Consider the following 16,180-nt stretch of genomic DNA (forward strand, 5'->3'; position numbering starts at 1 on the left):
ATTTATTTGGAAACCCCGCCGCCCCGCTTGATATTGATTGATTGTCGCTTTAACGAACGTATTTATTGAAAATGAAAAAGAAACAAAAGAGGAATTTGAGAGAGAGAAAGAGTGTGTGTTATAGGAAGAAAATTAAATTTGCCAATATGTGCTATATAAGCTGAAAAAAATAGAATGATTGGACGATAGACGTGAGTTGTTGGTTTTTTGTGATCCGATCTACTCCCTTGATATGTTTTTCAAAGGATGCCATCGCAAAAGGATATAAAATGCAGAAAAAAAAGTCACAGGAGGGTTGTGTCCGAGACATGACCGCCTAGTTGACGTAGGTTTCCGTTAGGCTATCTGTTGATTTTGGATATGTTTGAAGAATTACATCGTTATACTCATTCGTTCACAGCATTTAAGAGAGGTTATATAGAGCATTTTAATTAGGAGTTATTAGTAGTTGTTCAAATAGTTTGATTATTTTGTTTTGTTATTGTGCAGCGCTTATTCTACTTCAATTTAACAATGTAACATTAAAAGACAGAAGTCTTAAGTTACGAAATATAAATGTTTAATAATAATAATAATAATAATAACAATTATATATAGATTGGAGACGGACATGTCCGGCAGACCAAGAATGCTGGAAATGTTCAACGAGCAGTTCCCACGATTTGCCGGCCAACTAGATCGGAATAAGCTCTACACACGGAGACGAGCGATTTTGTCACACAACATGCTGTCCCCGGCTGAAATAGAGGCCATCAAGTTGGAAGTGCAACGAGAACTGCGTAGAGAGAGTGGTAGATCGAGCGATATGTCGAGAAGGAGCTCTGCTAGGCTGAGTGCATCGTTCGCTAGTGAAAGGCGCGAATCTATTGCACCACCACCGGATCCAGTGGATGAGCCTAGAGGACAAGAGCCGGCAGAGAATCAACAACGAGGTCAACTAAAGAACGAATTGGCTTTCCACATGGATGCAGCAGTGACCCAGTTTTACGGAACGGACCCCTTAACCCGACACAAGATTCCGAAGTTGCAGTATTCCCACCGACTAACGAGTGCCGTCCAAGTACTCGACCAGGAAGTTCTACCTGTGTACCTGGAAGTGGTAGAGAATCTAGAGGAGCTGCAATTTATCGTTTATTGTGGAACTGTAGCTGTTGTACGGACGTTAGGAATGCGCACCTTTCACCAAGACGATAGACAGAACCGCGTACTCTCCAAAAAACCGAAACCTGCTTGGATGAGACGCCTGGAAGGTCGTATCCAAACGCTCCGAGTAAAAATCGGTCGACTAACGCAGTACAAAAGGGGAAGTCGATCGCGAAAGCTGATTCGTGGAGTTGCTGAAATTGTGAAGCCGGCAGAGCTCTCTGATCTTAATGAAAACCGCATCATTGAGATCCTCGACACCCATGTACAACGGTTGAGTGCTCTATCAAAAAGGTTAAGACGTTATACGGAATGTACGAAAAGGCATGCGGATAATCGTATGTTCAGTATGAACGAAAGGGAGTTCTACAGCCGCATCAAAAAGAAACGCAATAATTACGATGGTGGTCTTCCTGAGATTGACGAAGTTACCCAGTTTTGGTCAGGCTTATGGGAGAACCCTATTCAACACCGAAGTAACAGGATGTGGCTGGCAGAAGAAGAGGAATATGGAAACGGACTTGAAGCAATGCCTGCCGTTATGGTAACCGCCCATGATATCAACAAAGCCATTCGATATTCCAGGAATTGGGCTGCGCCAGGACCAGATTTCGTGCACAATTTCTGGTACAAAAAGTTTTCTTCAACTCATGGGCGAATGGCAGAGTGCTTCAATAAGGTATTAGAAAATCCCCAAACAACACCGGAGTTCGTGACCAGGGGAATTACTCATCTGATGCCAAAGGATCAAGACACAGCGAATGCGGCGAAGTACAGGCTGTACGCTCGTAGTAGCGTTGTCCGTGTCCCGTGATCGGGTCCCAATGGTAGAGTCTGTCCAAGGATGATTTTGTCGAGAGTGAATAAAAGCACGTCCGTTTTCTGAGAACTTTATTCCGATAATGGCAGGAAAAACTGGGTTCCCCAGTTGAAAAAACCTGCATCTTTTCATCTATTCTTCTCTATGTACAGTTCATTGTTTTAAATTGTATAAATTCGTAGTGTGAGTTCATTGTTACAATTGTTTTTAATTCTTGTGTAATTCGATTGGCGATTTTAATGTGTTGTGTTTTTGTTGTGATCAACTGTGATATTTTCGTTAAGTTATCCTAGTTGTGCATGGTAATAGGGTTGTGTAAAATGTGTACTGTGGGTGTTACAAATATAAATTATATGTGTGTACTGTCCTATGTACTGTGAATGTAACAATAAGGAATTTTATTTAATTTAATTTATTGAGATGGAACACAGGCCAATAACATGTCTAACGAGCCTGTACAAGCTACTTACGTCGGTGATTAATAAAAAGATACCACAGAGCCAAATCCCCCTTTGGCATTCAAGAAGCCCGGGGGTAGGTAAATATTTCAGCTCAATGCTGAGAAGTGCCATAACTCGATAATAATAATAATAATAATAAATGATTCAATGGCTCTGAAAAGAACCGTTTTGTTTGGTTGTTGGGTATTATTTGTTGGCTCCACCAGTGTTTACCGAGTGATGATGACAGAAGGATGGTAAATAGTCGTTGGATGGTGCGTATCAGATAAAAGATACCGAAGTGGAACGAGATATGATGAAAACCGCCCTCTGTGATCCTAGACGAAATGCCTCCTGTGTTATGTATGGATGAAATAAAGAAACAAAACTCACCAATGTAATATAAGATAATTACCAATACCGAACACAATTATCAATTTTTCTCATCAGTAAAAACATGCTACTTTGATATAGAGAAAACATTTGAAATGGAAAAGGTAATTTTCTTTTATAATTTCAACTTTTTTTTTCTCTATTATAGTGACTTTCAACACATTTCGGCTGGTTCGTCACTTTTACTTCCTTTTTTGGAAGAATGTCGCGAGTGAGAATTGAGCTCGTGATCTCTGCGTGAGAGGTATGGATGTTACCACTACGCCAGATCGCCTCCACTCTTTCTACTTTCTGAGTGTTTATTTAACCCAATACGGATTTTGTTTGGACTAACAACATTGCTACACTATGGCCCTGATTCTCGAATACACTTCACGGTGGAAACGAAATGAACGGCACGCCATTGAACTACGTTTTACGAGTTAGTGAAGTGTCGAAGATAATGATGAGTTTTCAGGCAGAATGGGCACTTTTCAAATAAAAAATCATTAATGAAAATTATCTTCTTCGTATCAAACTGGTATTCAATGTGAGTGGAAAACTTTGTTTTCTTCATGTGGTATAATAATCCCATACAAAAATCTCATCTGAAGATAATTTGATATTATAATGATAAATTTAGTGGGAAACTAATCTCGTATCCAGATGTCGACACCGTACCGTTGTCATCGCGAATGTCTTTCATACCGTTTCCACCGTGAAGTGTATTCGTAGTGTATTCGAGAATCAGGCCCTATATGTAGAGCATATTGGGAATCATTTTTTCTAATATTTCTTCACTTTTCCAATTTTTCTCGCCGTATTAAATTTCATTGTGTGAAAATGAACACAACAAAACAGACGGCTTAAACCAAACGACCCGTTCTCGAGCGAGAACACACCTTGGTTTTTATATATGAAAATTGAAATAAATCGTTTTATATATCAAGTCATTTTTAACACAACTGCTACTCTATGCAATTTTACACTTACACTTGTGCTAAATTTTTCACCATACACGATCGGTCATTGATATGAAATTTCACGAAGCAACCAACATTAAAGTTCCAAATTTGAATTTTCTTTGCTAGAATCAATCGTATCAATCACCTTACTTGCAATATCAAAATGCCCCCGACTTGCATATACTCGCAATGCCGATTTCCCCCGGGCACCTTGGTTTTGATAGCTCTGTTAGGGAATACATTTCGCACACAAAAATGAGTCTATCATTGCAAAGCATTCACAAGATACTGTTTTGAATTTTTTTTTCATATTTTTTATATCCGTCTAGAGAAAATCTGCATCACTTTCTGCTTAAGGAAAATTCCTTAAATTTCATCAGATGTTTTATATGAAGATTATGTTTCAGACCGATGCTTTTTAACCAGTTTCTGTTTAAAATCAAACCTCGTGTCCCGTATATCAAATTACAGGAGAATAGGAAGGATAAAAGGATTGATGTTCAGAATCCCATATGAGAGTAGCTCATAGGTGGATATATTCGGGGTTTCTATGAGTTAAAGAAGGTACAGCTAACCCTTTGCGGCACAGAATTTTAGAAAATAGAAATGCCTATGTTGCACAGTAATTTTATGTCTATCAAAATTGAAAAAATGGTGTGTTGTCATATGATGATAAATTTTGCCAACCCAATCGAATATATTTCTGACATTTGCTAATGATATTGCCAACTCCTTTAAATAAAGGCTGATTTAGACGATGCCAGTCAGCGCTCTAGTTGAAGTATCCAGTGAATAGAGACAGACACTCTGTTCAAGTTAGAGGCCAATTACTTGTTCGATACTGGTACAAGTATCTTGAACAGAGTGTCTGTTCTCTGTTCACTGGATACTTCAACTAGAGCGCTGACTGGCATCGTCTAAATCAACCTTAAGAAGGTCCCGAAAAAAAAATTATGGCCACACAGTTATTTCAATATTTCTAGGTGGGTCCACCATGCGTTATTACGCATCAAAAAGGTGGGACATGTTCAATACCACCGTGCCCCAAAGGGTCAAAGAAGGTTACAACAAAATTGTAGAAATGGTTCTTACAAAATGATTCTAACCTTGACCTATACTAAATGCTTCTCATTATTCAAACGAGTAAGACAGAGCTAAGAAAAAGTATATGCGAGATGTTCATTATTATACATAATAGTCATGTTTTATCTCTAGAGTAATTTATAGAAAGAGAAAATAAAACCACATTCCCATATGTTCAAAAACTACATTATTCACGAGCAACCAAGTATTCCTCCTCATCTTTGAACCAGCGTTTGATTCAGTAAACTAACGCACAAAACAAATGAATCATGGGATTAGCCCGAATAGTTGGCATTGAAATGCCTTGTCATCTTGTCATTCTAAAACATACGCTTAATTGGAATATTGGGCCTGATTCTCGAATACACTTCACGGTGGAAACGAAATAAACGGCACGCCATTGAACTACGTTTTACGAGTTAGTGAAGTGCCGAAGATAATAATGAGTTTTCAGGCAGAATGAGCACTTTTCAAATAAAAAATCATTAATGAAAATTACTTCTTCGTATCAAGCTGGTATTCAATGCGAGTGGAAAACTTTGTTTTCTTCATGTGATATAATAATCTCATACAAAAATTTTATCTGAAGATAATTTGATATTATGATAAGTTTAGTGGGAAACTAATCTCGTATCCAGATGTCGACACCGTACCGTTGTCATCGCGGATACGTTTAATTCCGTTTCCACCGTGAAGTGTATTCGAGAATCAGGCCCATTATTTCATACACTATATTAATTTTACCTACATAACGTTCAAATGTCCGAAATTATGCAACCGACATAACGTTTAAACGCCCGGAATGATGCAACTGACATGTCTCTTATAAACGGGAATGAACTCTTTCACTTCACGGAGTTCATTTTTACACGCAGCTGTCTGTGACAATGATGATAGACACAAAAAGAATAAAGAATTGTAAGTGACGTGAAAGCGTTTGTGACAGTGATGTTCGTGATCAAGCCCGTAGTGTCACGTCAAAAATTGCATTTCCTGCTTATAATGCAATAATGTAAACGCGGTTGTGCAGTCGTCAAAATATTCTGCAAAATAAGTGATGCGGAGGTTTTTTGTGATAATAAAAGACAGCATACAGCATTTTTTGGGTGCCGAAATATTTATTTTCTCGTCCCTTCCTGTACACGCATCAGACAATCTTCCGGAAAACCTCCGCATTTTCCTGATCCAGGAACAAAAGATTAAAAATATCGTTGTAAAAGTCCGGATAGTACTCGCAGGCTCGCTTGCAGTCGGGTGTGAAATTAACTTCCAACACCTTCGGCTGAATCGCCGTGCGTCCACCATCGGTCCACTCCAGCATCAAGTCCACCGCATAGAGAGCCCGCGATTGGACGCTTGCGCCAATTCCACACGGTGGCCCCAGCTTGGTGGCTCCCTCCAGCACCTCCTTCAACATCGTGCAGATATCATTCTCGATGTCCTCCCAGGGTTGGTTCGGAAATTGCACCTTCCACTGGTCCAGAAATTCCTCGCATTTCATGTGACGCAGCTGAAACTGGGAATAGTTCATCACGGTGAAATGCTTCTCGTAGTCATCAAAATCGCTCAACTCGAAGGGTTTATTTGCGAAGCGCAGGAAGAAGTTCGTGTATACATAGGCGGACAGTTCATCGACGCTCTTCAGCAACATAACGTAACGAATGTCGAATTTAACCCGTCCTTCGACCTCTGGTCGCTCGAACAGTACCGGACGTTCGATGTATTTCTGGACGATTTTCGGACCAGTCTGCTGAAGACGCATAATTTGAGTTAAACTCTTCGTGATGTAGGTGTCCAGACCGCGCGCCAAATTCCACGGTTTAATGATGTAATGATTGTCCAGACCTTTGTGGGCGCGATTTTGATAATAACTGACAAACTCAATTAGTTCCGTTTTCAGATTGTAAGTCACAGGTAACCACTTTGGGTTTGGTTCGAGCGGATCCAGCTGTCCACTTTTTTCCGCTACCCGTCGGCAAACAATGCTGAGAAGGTCCTTTATCGTAATTACGTTTTCGAACGGAAATTGGTTGATATATTTGTTGGGCGTCGATTCGCTGAATTCCTTGTATTGTTTGAAGTGGGTGGTGAGCCACAAAATATCCGCATCTTCAGGGTTACCAACGATCTCGAAACCAGGATCGGTCAGATATTGGGTAACCATTTCATAATCGGAATATACCTTTGATGCGCTATTCCCATCGAACAAAGGTGGAGCAACGTCTGGATTCGGTAGAGACTCTTCAATGTGGCCCGAGAGAAAGTATTCCTTGGGAGCTTCTTTTTGGGTGAAGCTTTCGTTGGTGAACGAAGTATATCGCCATGGAAGTAGGAGCGCATCGCGCTCCTTCGTCTCACTCGGAACACCATCAACGAAATCCCGATACAATTGGTCACCTTCATCGATATCCTCGATGGGGAACAGCAAGCTGTAGGTCATTTGATCGGAAATGTGTATAAAAGGCACTACACGACAGTTGGGGGTGTCACCATGCAGAATCCCACTTCCGAGTTCGTCCATTACATACCAAATCGGCATCCGATTCTCGACGGACAAACCCTCTCCATTCAACGAGTACATATTGCACCATTTCCACACATCGTTCAAAATTCGGGAAATAATCACCGAACTTGGCAAATCATCCTGATCGATTCCCATCATTATAGCCAACCGATTCACCAACGGAGGATGCTCATTCAGCAGCTGTCTAGCGTTGTCCGTTCGAAAGGTCCACGCGTGATCGACCAGGTATATCTGGGTAGGATCACTAACCTTGATGCCTCCCTCCTTCGTCGCGGCAACTGTCCATATCGGATCCCCCTCTGAACGTTGATCTTCGCCGTAATCCACCAGCAGTAGCGAAAAACTGTTGCCGGCATCGAAGTCCTGCTGCTTTAACTTACGGAACAGCTCCGGCCAGAAGTGCCCAGGTACACCCGAAGCTTGCAGCTGCGGTTTGTGAATAGCTAGAAAACTGTCGTATTCGTTAATGTCTTCCATGGTTTATTCAGTGCCGATTTAATTTTGCTAGAATCGCGACGAGATAAAGTAAAGAACAAAATCAACAATGCGCGACACCGCAGTTGTGTGCTGCAGCATTCAATCGATCTCGAAAGCATGCTCTCCATGTGTTGTTTACATTGCGAATGACAGATCCCGGTCTACACTCATAAAAAAAGTTAATGCTCAGCCTTGGACTTTCTGCAGAGCAACTGAAACAAAACGCAACCGGGTTGTGATTTTCAAATCAATGTTAATTTTGACTTTTTACGCTCGTCTCGTTTGTTTTTATGTGTTTCTTCATCCTGTTGATCTAAACTTTATCTAGATTTAAAGCATACCTTTGTTCGACGACTGTCGATGACTGACTCTGTTTCGCTTTTATCTTCAGAATTCGGTGTTATGGCTGAACTAGAATTGCATTGCATTATGTTTTCAACTATGGTTGCAAATTCAATTCTAAAAAAAATAAATTATAGGCCCTTTTCTATATGACGAGTCGAACAATTCGTCTCATCTCGTCTCGGCTCCAGTCACTGTCGAGTCGAAAAAAATATCCTATTTCAGTACACGAGTTTCATTGAAACTAGAGATAGGCAAACTGTTCGCGATCGGTACGAAAGAACTAGTTCGTCAAAGAGAGTGAACGAATTGTCGTTCTTTTTCAAAGAACGGTAGTTGGTCACACGAACTTATTGGCGATCTAACGCAAAACGTAAACGATCGGTGAGACATCTGGATTTTGTTTTTGTACTAAGAAAATGATGCTAATGTAACCTAAAACTCAAAAACAAATCACGTATATTTGACTTCCGGGCTTTCCAAGGTAGTTCTCACATGCAGGAATCGTACATTTTTCTACTTGTGTTTAATTGTGCTCTCGAATTTCCTTCTTTAATTCAACAAGTCAACATTTTTATAGTTTTCACTACTGAAAGAGGTAAATAAATAACATGTTATATATAAAATTGTGCATAATTAAATTTCTTACAAACTCATCGCAATCAAATAATCTTTTATGATTATAACATTGTAATTTATCGAAAGAACTACAAACCTTCCATAAGCTCACATGGCAAAATTTAAAACCATCATCACTTTCACCGCAGCGCCGTCTAGGTGTAGATTTGTACGTTAGATCGCCAATTGCGGGCGAACTGATTTCGAACGAATTGAACTGTTTGCGAGTGAAATATTTGGAAGCAAACTGATGTATTTTTTTAAATCGTAATTTCCATTTACTTTCAGTTTGTCAGAAAAAATTCTGGAGAAAGTTGGGGCGATTTATGAATTAGATAAACATAAAATCTTCTAGTGGGAAAGCAAGTTGGAAAATATGGTTTTGTGTCGTTATCAATCCATTGTTTAGACTATTGCGTGTTATCGTGATTGTTTGTATGATTTCTTGTTTGCGAAAATTGAAAAAAAGTCGTTCTTGCATTTTTTCTCTGATAGAACCATTATGAAACAGGATCCTTCATGGATCCTATATTTCGTCCTAATAGAAAATATGAAAAATTGCACATATTTTGTGCGAATCTAATTACATATACAGTAATTTATATTTAATGCTAATTGGACAGACCTGTAATGCGACACGTTTAATTGGATATTTTTACCTTTGATTGGACATTTTTGTAAACATCGAGTTCGGGGCCCAAATTACGGTCCCACATTGAAAGTCGTCAACAAACGTCGACACTGTACCACCCTCATCGAAAATGTCCAATCACAGGTCAAAATCGCCTCCAAGGCAACACTGAGTGCTACCTCGGCATGTCGTATTAAATGTAAATTTCTGTACACATACTATTGTCGGCTGATAAACATATTTTCACATACAGTTTGCGACTTTAAAAGATAAATTCCATACAAATCAAAAAAATTCTAAGGAGTTGTATCTAGAACACTACCGCATATTTTCGACGTAGAACTACGCAATTATATTATGCAGTCCACTTGTTTACCACATCGAATATTATTTTAGAATGCATCGAAATTTTTGTAATATATGTTCTTCGTTACAAATAAATTTGTTGAACGTCCTTTTATGTTTGATATGATGACTAGGACTACCAAAATATGTGAACGAATGAATTGTCAAACGATCATTGTATCTTACATTTTCCTCTGAAATTATTGCACATCTCATGTTGACGTAGTTCTCGAACCGCCAAAGTTCATTTACCTCTAGTATCTGAAATGACGATTTTCCCAGGCTTCTCAGTATAACCCTTTCATTACGGCAGTGTGCTCCGCCGAAGTGCTACCCCTGTACGGAGCACTGCACCGAAAAGTATGCACATCGCGCTGGTGAGATCGAAGAGCAGTATGAATTTCATGTCGTCTAAAGACGACGCTCGTACACACAGCTCGTCGCGCGGATGTCGTCTATAGACGTAGAGTTTTAGGGAAACATATTCCGGTCTGTACAACGACAAGCGAGTACAAAAGTACTCAACACCAAAAAATACCCCCGTCTTGCATGTATTTACAAAGCGGATTCCCTCAGGCACATTGATTTTGAAGTCTGTGTTAAGGAAACACAGCTCGGTGGGAACAAAAATACCCCCGACTTGCATGTATCTTTGCAGAGCGGATTTCCACAGATACATCGATTTAGAAGTCTGTGTTGGAGAAACCGTGAATCGGGCCAATAAAAACTTGGCAGTTAGGGCATTTAGATAACGCTTGACATTTTGCTGTTATTCAATTGTTCATCTCATGACAAATAATATTTTACTATTTGTGATACACGCATAGAAATATTTCCTATCAATTGATGCAAACATCTTTCCGATCTTTTAAGAAATGTTCGAATTATAAGCATTCGAAATACGGATAGGGTTAGCACACAAATCGGCAGAACAAATGTATGGGAAAAAAGGAAGTTCTTCCAGTTTTCATGAATTTAAACCGTTTAGAGATTAGCGAATTGTAATGTATAGCATTTCAAACAAATCTTTCCGATTCCGATTCGATTGGTATGCAAATCATGAGAATTCGTTCACAGTGAAAATAGTTATTAACGTTAACTTTATTTCATAAAAACGTGACCTGTTTTCTGATTTGGCACCTGTGTGGTACCGGCTGAACAGATTCTAGTTAGTGTAAAAGTGTGCTGAACATAAACTGATATTTCCATGTACGGTCACATTGATTCTGCCTCTTTCCGTATCTAACCGCCAAGCAGATCAGAAGCGGGCAGTAGTCCCTTTCTCTTGCAGCCTTGAGAATTGCACAGCACCCTTCCTGAAAGACGTAGTTCTACGTCAAAATGTCCAACGACATCAATACTAGGATATGAAGAGCTGTCATTTATGTTGGGTTCAAGCACAGCAGTGGAACTCCATACAATTCACTGACTAAAAAGTTCACATTTTCAATCCTTGTTTACATGAAGAAAATTTTGTGACGTAGGACTACGTCTTTCATTTCTATACCGGGGTGTAAAATCAAAGTTTCGAAAACGAAAGCGTTACGCCGGAGACCGAGATTTTGAGCGTTAATAGCTCCTAAACAACTGAACGAAATGGTATGATAAACACTTCATTCGAAAGATAAAATGTCTACGCGTTCTATACTTGTTACTTTCTGATCCAAAAACTTGTTTCAATAGTCTTAAAATTGCTTTCAAAACAGGCTATTGAAATCACCAATCGGTATATAAGCGAGCGCCGCTCGGAAATCCACTCAGTTCAAATTGAACAGCGATTGGAGCATGTTGTCGCTGTTGTGGTGAAGCTCTTCGTTTATCATGAAAGCGCGGATGAACGGTGTCACCAAGAGCCTGTTTGTGCACCTTAGGTCAGAAGGGAATCCATCAGGAGGAGAGTGATGCCACAAACGGTTCCCCGGGAAGATCTCAAAGCAGCCGCTACAAACACACACACATACACGCGCGGAATTCTTTCCGTTTGGATGCCATTCAGTATCGAGAAAGATCCGGAAAATAATCTGCCAGTTCCTCTGGGAATTTAAAAATACATTCATGTGAAAGAGTTTATTTTAATGTTTTCTATCCATGTAACACTGTGACCAAATATTTTTCAATCAAGTACTATTAACAGGTTGTTATCGAGTTAGTATTAACCACTTTCACATTCATGTGAAAGAGTTTATTTGAATGTTTTCTATCCATGTAACACTGTGACCAAATACATTTGGTTTTGTGATTTTTCAATCAATCGCAATTAACAGGATAGCTTCAGAAGATTATTCTTCCCCATCAGTAGGATATTTCCGTATCCAATATTGTATGCGCCCGCAATCGATTATTGCTCAGTCGCCGAAAGTTCCGAGCTCAGAGAGTTCATTCCCCTCTAGTTTGCCTTCCAAATTGCCATCGTAAACCACACCTTCTCTCGATTCAATCACACACAAAAAGCATACTTAAGCGATATTCTGGTGGTGAGACACATTCATTTTTCATGAGGACATCGACAAGACAACATCGTTGCCTAACGTGCTGGAGGAGGTGGACGACGAAGGATCGACACATACACGCGCAGAATTCTTTCCGTTTGGATGCCATTCAGCATCGAGAAAGTTCCGGAAAGATCTAATCATTGCTGGAAAATAATCTGCCAGTTCCTCTGGGAATTCAAAAATACATCCATGTGAAAGAGTTTATTTGAATGTTTTCTATCCATGTAACACTGTGACCAAATATGTTTCAATCAAGTGCTATTAACAGGTGGTTATCGAATTAGCATTAACCACTGGTGGGCTTCCAGTATCGAGGAAAATGTGGAAATATCTAATCGTTGCTGGAAAATAATCTGCCAGTTCCCCTTGGAATTGAAAATTACATTCAAGCGAAAGAGTTTATTTTAATGTTTTCTATCCATAAAATATCCATATAATACATTTGGGTTTGTGATTTGTCAATCAAGTACAGTTAGCAGGTTAGCTTCTGAAGATTATTCTTCAGAACAAGGTTTTTCGTATCCTATATTGGATGCATAAAACCTTGTGCCTCCAACGTAACGCTCTCGTTTTCGAAACCCCCCAAATATTCATTTATTCATTCATTCAGAATGGATTTAGATTCAACTTCGAACAAATGATCTCTAAATCAACGATAGTCCTACGTCACCCTTGCGGTTATACCATAGATATAACCCACTTCCTGTTTTTATTTTTTCAGGCATACTTGATTTGAGAGTGTATCGATTTCTAGATGTCTTGATACAAGGTCTTTAATGAAGAATGATAAGATGGGAAGGTTTATATAAACATGTTCATAATTACATAAGTTTATTCAAATATTAATATAGCCCTTTTCTATACTATTCAGTGCAATTTTAACAAAATTTGAAAGAGAATTTAAAAAAAGGGATGTGTTTTATCAATAATTTTTCTGATATGGTTATTAAAAATCCATGATTACCTTTACTTAACATTTACCCCTCCATTATTTATTAATTTTTCCTGCTTTTCGTTCCTTGATCTATCATTTTGTCAGTTCAATTTGAGAGGTTTAAAAGGTAATTGCGAAAAAATTGCGACAAGAGAGAAATTTGTTCTGAAAGAACGAATTGTGGAAAATGAAATGGCAAATTTTATCAGCTTTATAATTAAATTTATTCTGTAGTCCTAAATTTCTAAGTTTGGGACATATTGAAGTTGATTGATAGAAAAATAAGATTTCACTTGATATGTCGAGGTTTGAAATCGGCTCAATGGTTGAAAAGTTATGAATTTTTGGAAGAAATCATGAGTATTATGTGTTTTTTTAATTCTTCACTGTTAAACCAATGAGAAAATATATAAAAAATTCAAGGATCGAAATATTAAGTAGAATATTATCTTTCTATGAATCCGCAAACATGCCTAGTAGTAACTTAAAACGACAAAAGAGCCTTTGATTGTAATAAACTCAAACTCAAAAAATAAAGCACATTATAAAATGTTGCGAATTGCCGAAATTTGTCAATGGGTGGTAGAGGTTGCTCTTTTGTTTTGGTCATGGCTTTCAGATTATCTGATCACTGGTGTAAACGAACTTACAGATGGATGGTTCAATAATTTCTATATTGATAAAACATAGTTTTCATGCCAAAAAATCTTTTTTTTCGTGTTTGTACCTTATTTTTAGCCTTTTATTACGTTATCCGCGTTTTTCGTTATACGCGGTGATCTAGATCGACTATTTCGTGGATAATCGGGGTTCTACTGTATATAAATATATAAAGTGAATTATATCACATACACTAATCAAGAAAGTTAATAATACTGCTATTATATTATTTTTATTGTATTATTATAGCCACTCCATGCCTAACCGATATAGTGGTTCTCAGATGTTCGTCAAAAGTGGTAATTTTATTCTTTATTGCAAAACATTAGACCCCTATTTTTTCATTTTAGGGTGATCCGAAAAATCAATTTTTTCCACTTTTTCCCAAAATGCATTTTTTCGAAAATTCATAACATTTGAACCACTGAACTGATTTAGATAATCCACATATCAAATTAAGCCAATGAGCTAGTTTTTTTTTATCAAAATATATTATTGAATATTGAACCCGCAAAAATTTCCGTGATTATTGATTGTAGTCGAGTTGAACTTTGGAAAATCATATCTCAAAAATTGATTTTTCGAACCACCCTTAAATGGAAATGGGCACCCTAATGAAAAAATAAAAAAATACGGGTCTAATATTATGCGATAGAGAACACTTTTACCACTTACCATATTTGACGAAAATCTGAGAACTACTATATCGGTTTGGTATTAAATGGCCGATTATCTAGATTTACCTTTATTATTCTCAATAATTTCTAGACTGCTTATTTCACAGAATTCAAGCTACTGAGAACAAAATTGACTAGGGCTAGAAATAAATCAATGCGGTTTATCGTGTTTACATTCGATCGAAATTAAGGTTTACTGTCTTGCTATACTATTAATGACATTATACATAAACCGATAAAAACGCGTTATAATATTTGTCCACAGCTCTTTAAGCGTTTATATATATTTTTATTTTATCTAATTCGCCGTGTTTATTATAATGATGCTAACATTAATAACATTATATACGAATCTCTCACCTTATATAAGACGTATCCCACCGTTTTAGAGACATCTCAACATTCTGTAATTTTTTTTGAGCGTAAACCATCTGTCAATTTTTTCACTGTTTATATTTTCATACCACAAATCGTTGCCACTTTTTTCTCTCAAGTTTCACTTCTCTTCTCTGGTTCAAGCCTTGGTCATGTGGATAGATTCAAATTGGTTGTCAAAAAGAATCCAATAGAAATGTCAAAAGTGATCCAATAACCAGGAGGGGAAAAAGGTGTTACTTTTCTTATAATAATCCACTATATAGAGAAAGTATTGTTATCACATGCAAAAAATTGCATTAAAAAAATTGAACGACCTACATTTTTCATCAATTAATGGTAGCGTTTGAAATCATAAGGAACAAAATGTCAATTTGGCAGATACTGAAAGTAATATTGACTTCTAAACTTCTCTTAACCTAATTATAATACATTTTTACTTCACGCCAAATGTTAGGGTTTTAAAATTATATTATTTCAGCTTTATTCTTTCATTAAAACAACTAAACATTACGAATTACATAAATTAAAACATCTATTTTTATTCTGGTACTAACTTTAAACCGAAAGAACGGTGAAGTGAACTGGTAAACTGGAAAGACTTCTGTCATTTTTTAACGATATGTTCAGGGATCTCAGATGAGGAGACATGTTTTCATTTTCGAAAAAAAAAGAATCTAGATGACTGAAACGCATTACATAAAAATATAAATCATTGTTTCATCAAAAATGACACTTTTGGTGCTTTTCGGAAATATTTATCACCTGTGTTCTTTTCAGTTTTCTGTTTTGAAAACAAACATAACAATAATAGTACCGCCGCAATCGGTGCCAGATTAGCACAGTTTTATTTCGTAATTGTTGGACAAATACAAAGGATAGGTCGATCAAATAATTGTAATTGCATTATTTGGTGCTGGCTGTTTACACTATATTAGACACAATCTAGGCGGCCAAAATAAAATAACAAACAAAAGGTCGATTAGTTTTCTGGAATAGGGCTCAACACATGGTGAAACAATTCAACGACGTTCGTCTTTTGAAATAAGACATTTTGTTCGACTCGGCAGTGATTGGAGTCGAGACGTTTGCTCGTCTCGTCATATAGAATCGAGCCCATATACTTACCGTTTAGCTCCATCCGAAAATACAACTCTCGTTGAAATTCGGAATCACTTTCTACCCCTTCAGAAGCACGATCTGTGAAACCGAAGCGTGAAGTTAGTCATGACTGAATCAATCGAGTCAATCGAATGTCAGTGTCAGATTTACAGAATCCAAT

At 37.8% G+C, this 16,180-nt stretch overlaps 2 protein-coding genes across 2 annotated transcripts; one reads left to right on the plus strand and one right to left on the minus strand.

Moving 5' to 3' along the window:
- The first annotated feature begins 610 nt into the window (after positions 1–610).
- On the plus strand, positions 611–1,957 carry LOC129780146 (uncharacterized). Its single transcript, XM_055788132.1, has one exon. The coding sequence runs from the start codon at positions 611–613 to the stop codon at positions 1,955–1,957; it is 1,347 nt and encodes a 448-aa protein (XP_055644107.1).
- Positions 1,958–5,906: 3,949 nt separating this feature from the next.
- On the minus strand, positions 5,907–7,952 carry LOC129762989 (tubulin--tyrosine ligase-like protein 12). Its single transcript, XM_055761651.1, has one exon. The coding sequence runs from the start codon at positions 7,822–7,824 to the stop codon at positions 5,971–5,973; it is 1,854 nt and encodes a 617-aa protein (XP_055617626.1). The 5' UTR covers positions 7,825–7,952; the 3' UTR covers positions 5,907–5,970.
- Between the last annotated feature and the right edge of the window lie 8,228 nt (positions 7,953–16,180).

The sequence above is a fragment of the Toxorhynchites rutilus genome, chromosome 1 (assembly GCF_029784135.1).
Source record: "Toxorhynchites rutilus septentrionalis strain SRP chromosome 1, ASM2978413v1, whole genome shotgun sequence".
Classification (NCBI taxonomy): domain Eukaryota; kingdom Metazoa; phylum Arthropoda; class Insecta; order Diptera; family Culicidae; genus Toxorhynchites; species Toxorhynchites rutilus.

What these genes read in the sequence shown, in the direction of transcription:
- LOC129780146 (XM_055788132.1), top strand. Translation starts at nt 611, where the DNA reads ATGTCCGGCAGACCAAGAATGCTGGAAATGTTCAACGAGCAGTTCCCA.
- LOC129762989 (XM_055761651.1), bottom strand. Translation starts at nt 7,824, where the DNA reads ATGGAAGACATTAACGAATACGACAGTTTTCTAGCTATTCACAAACCG.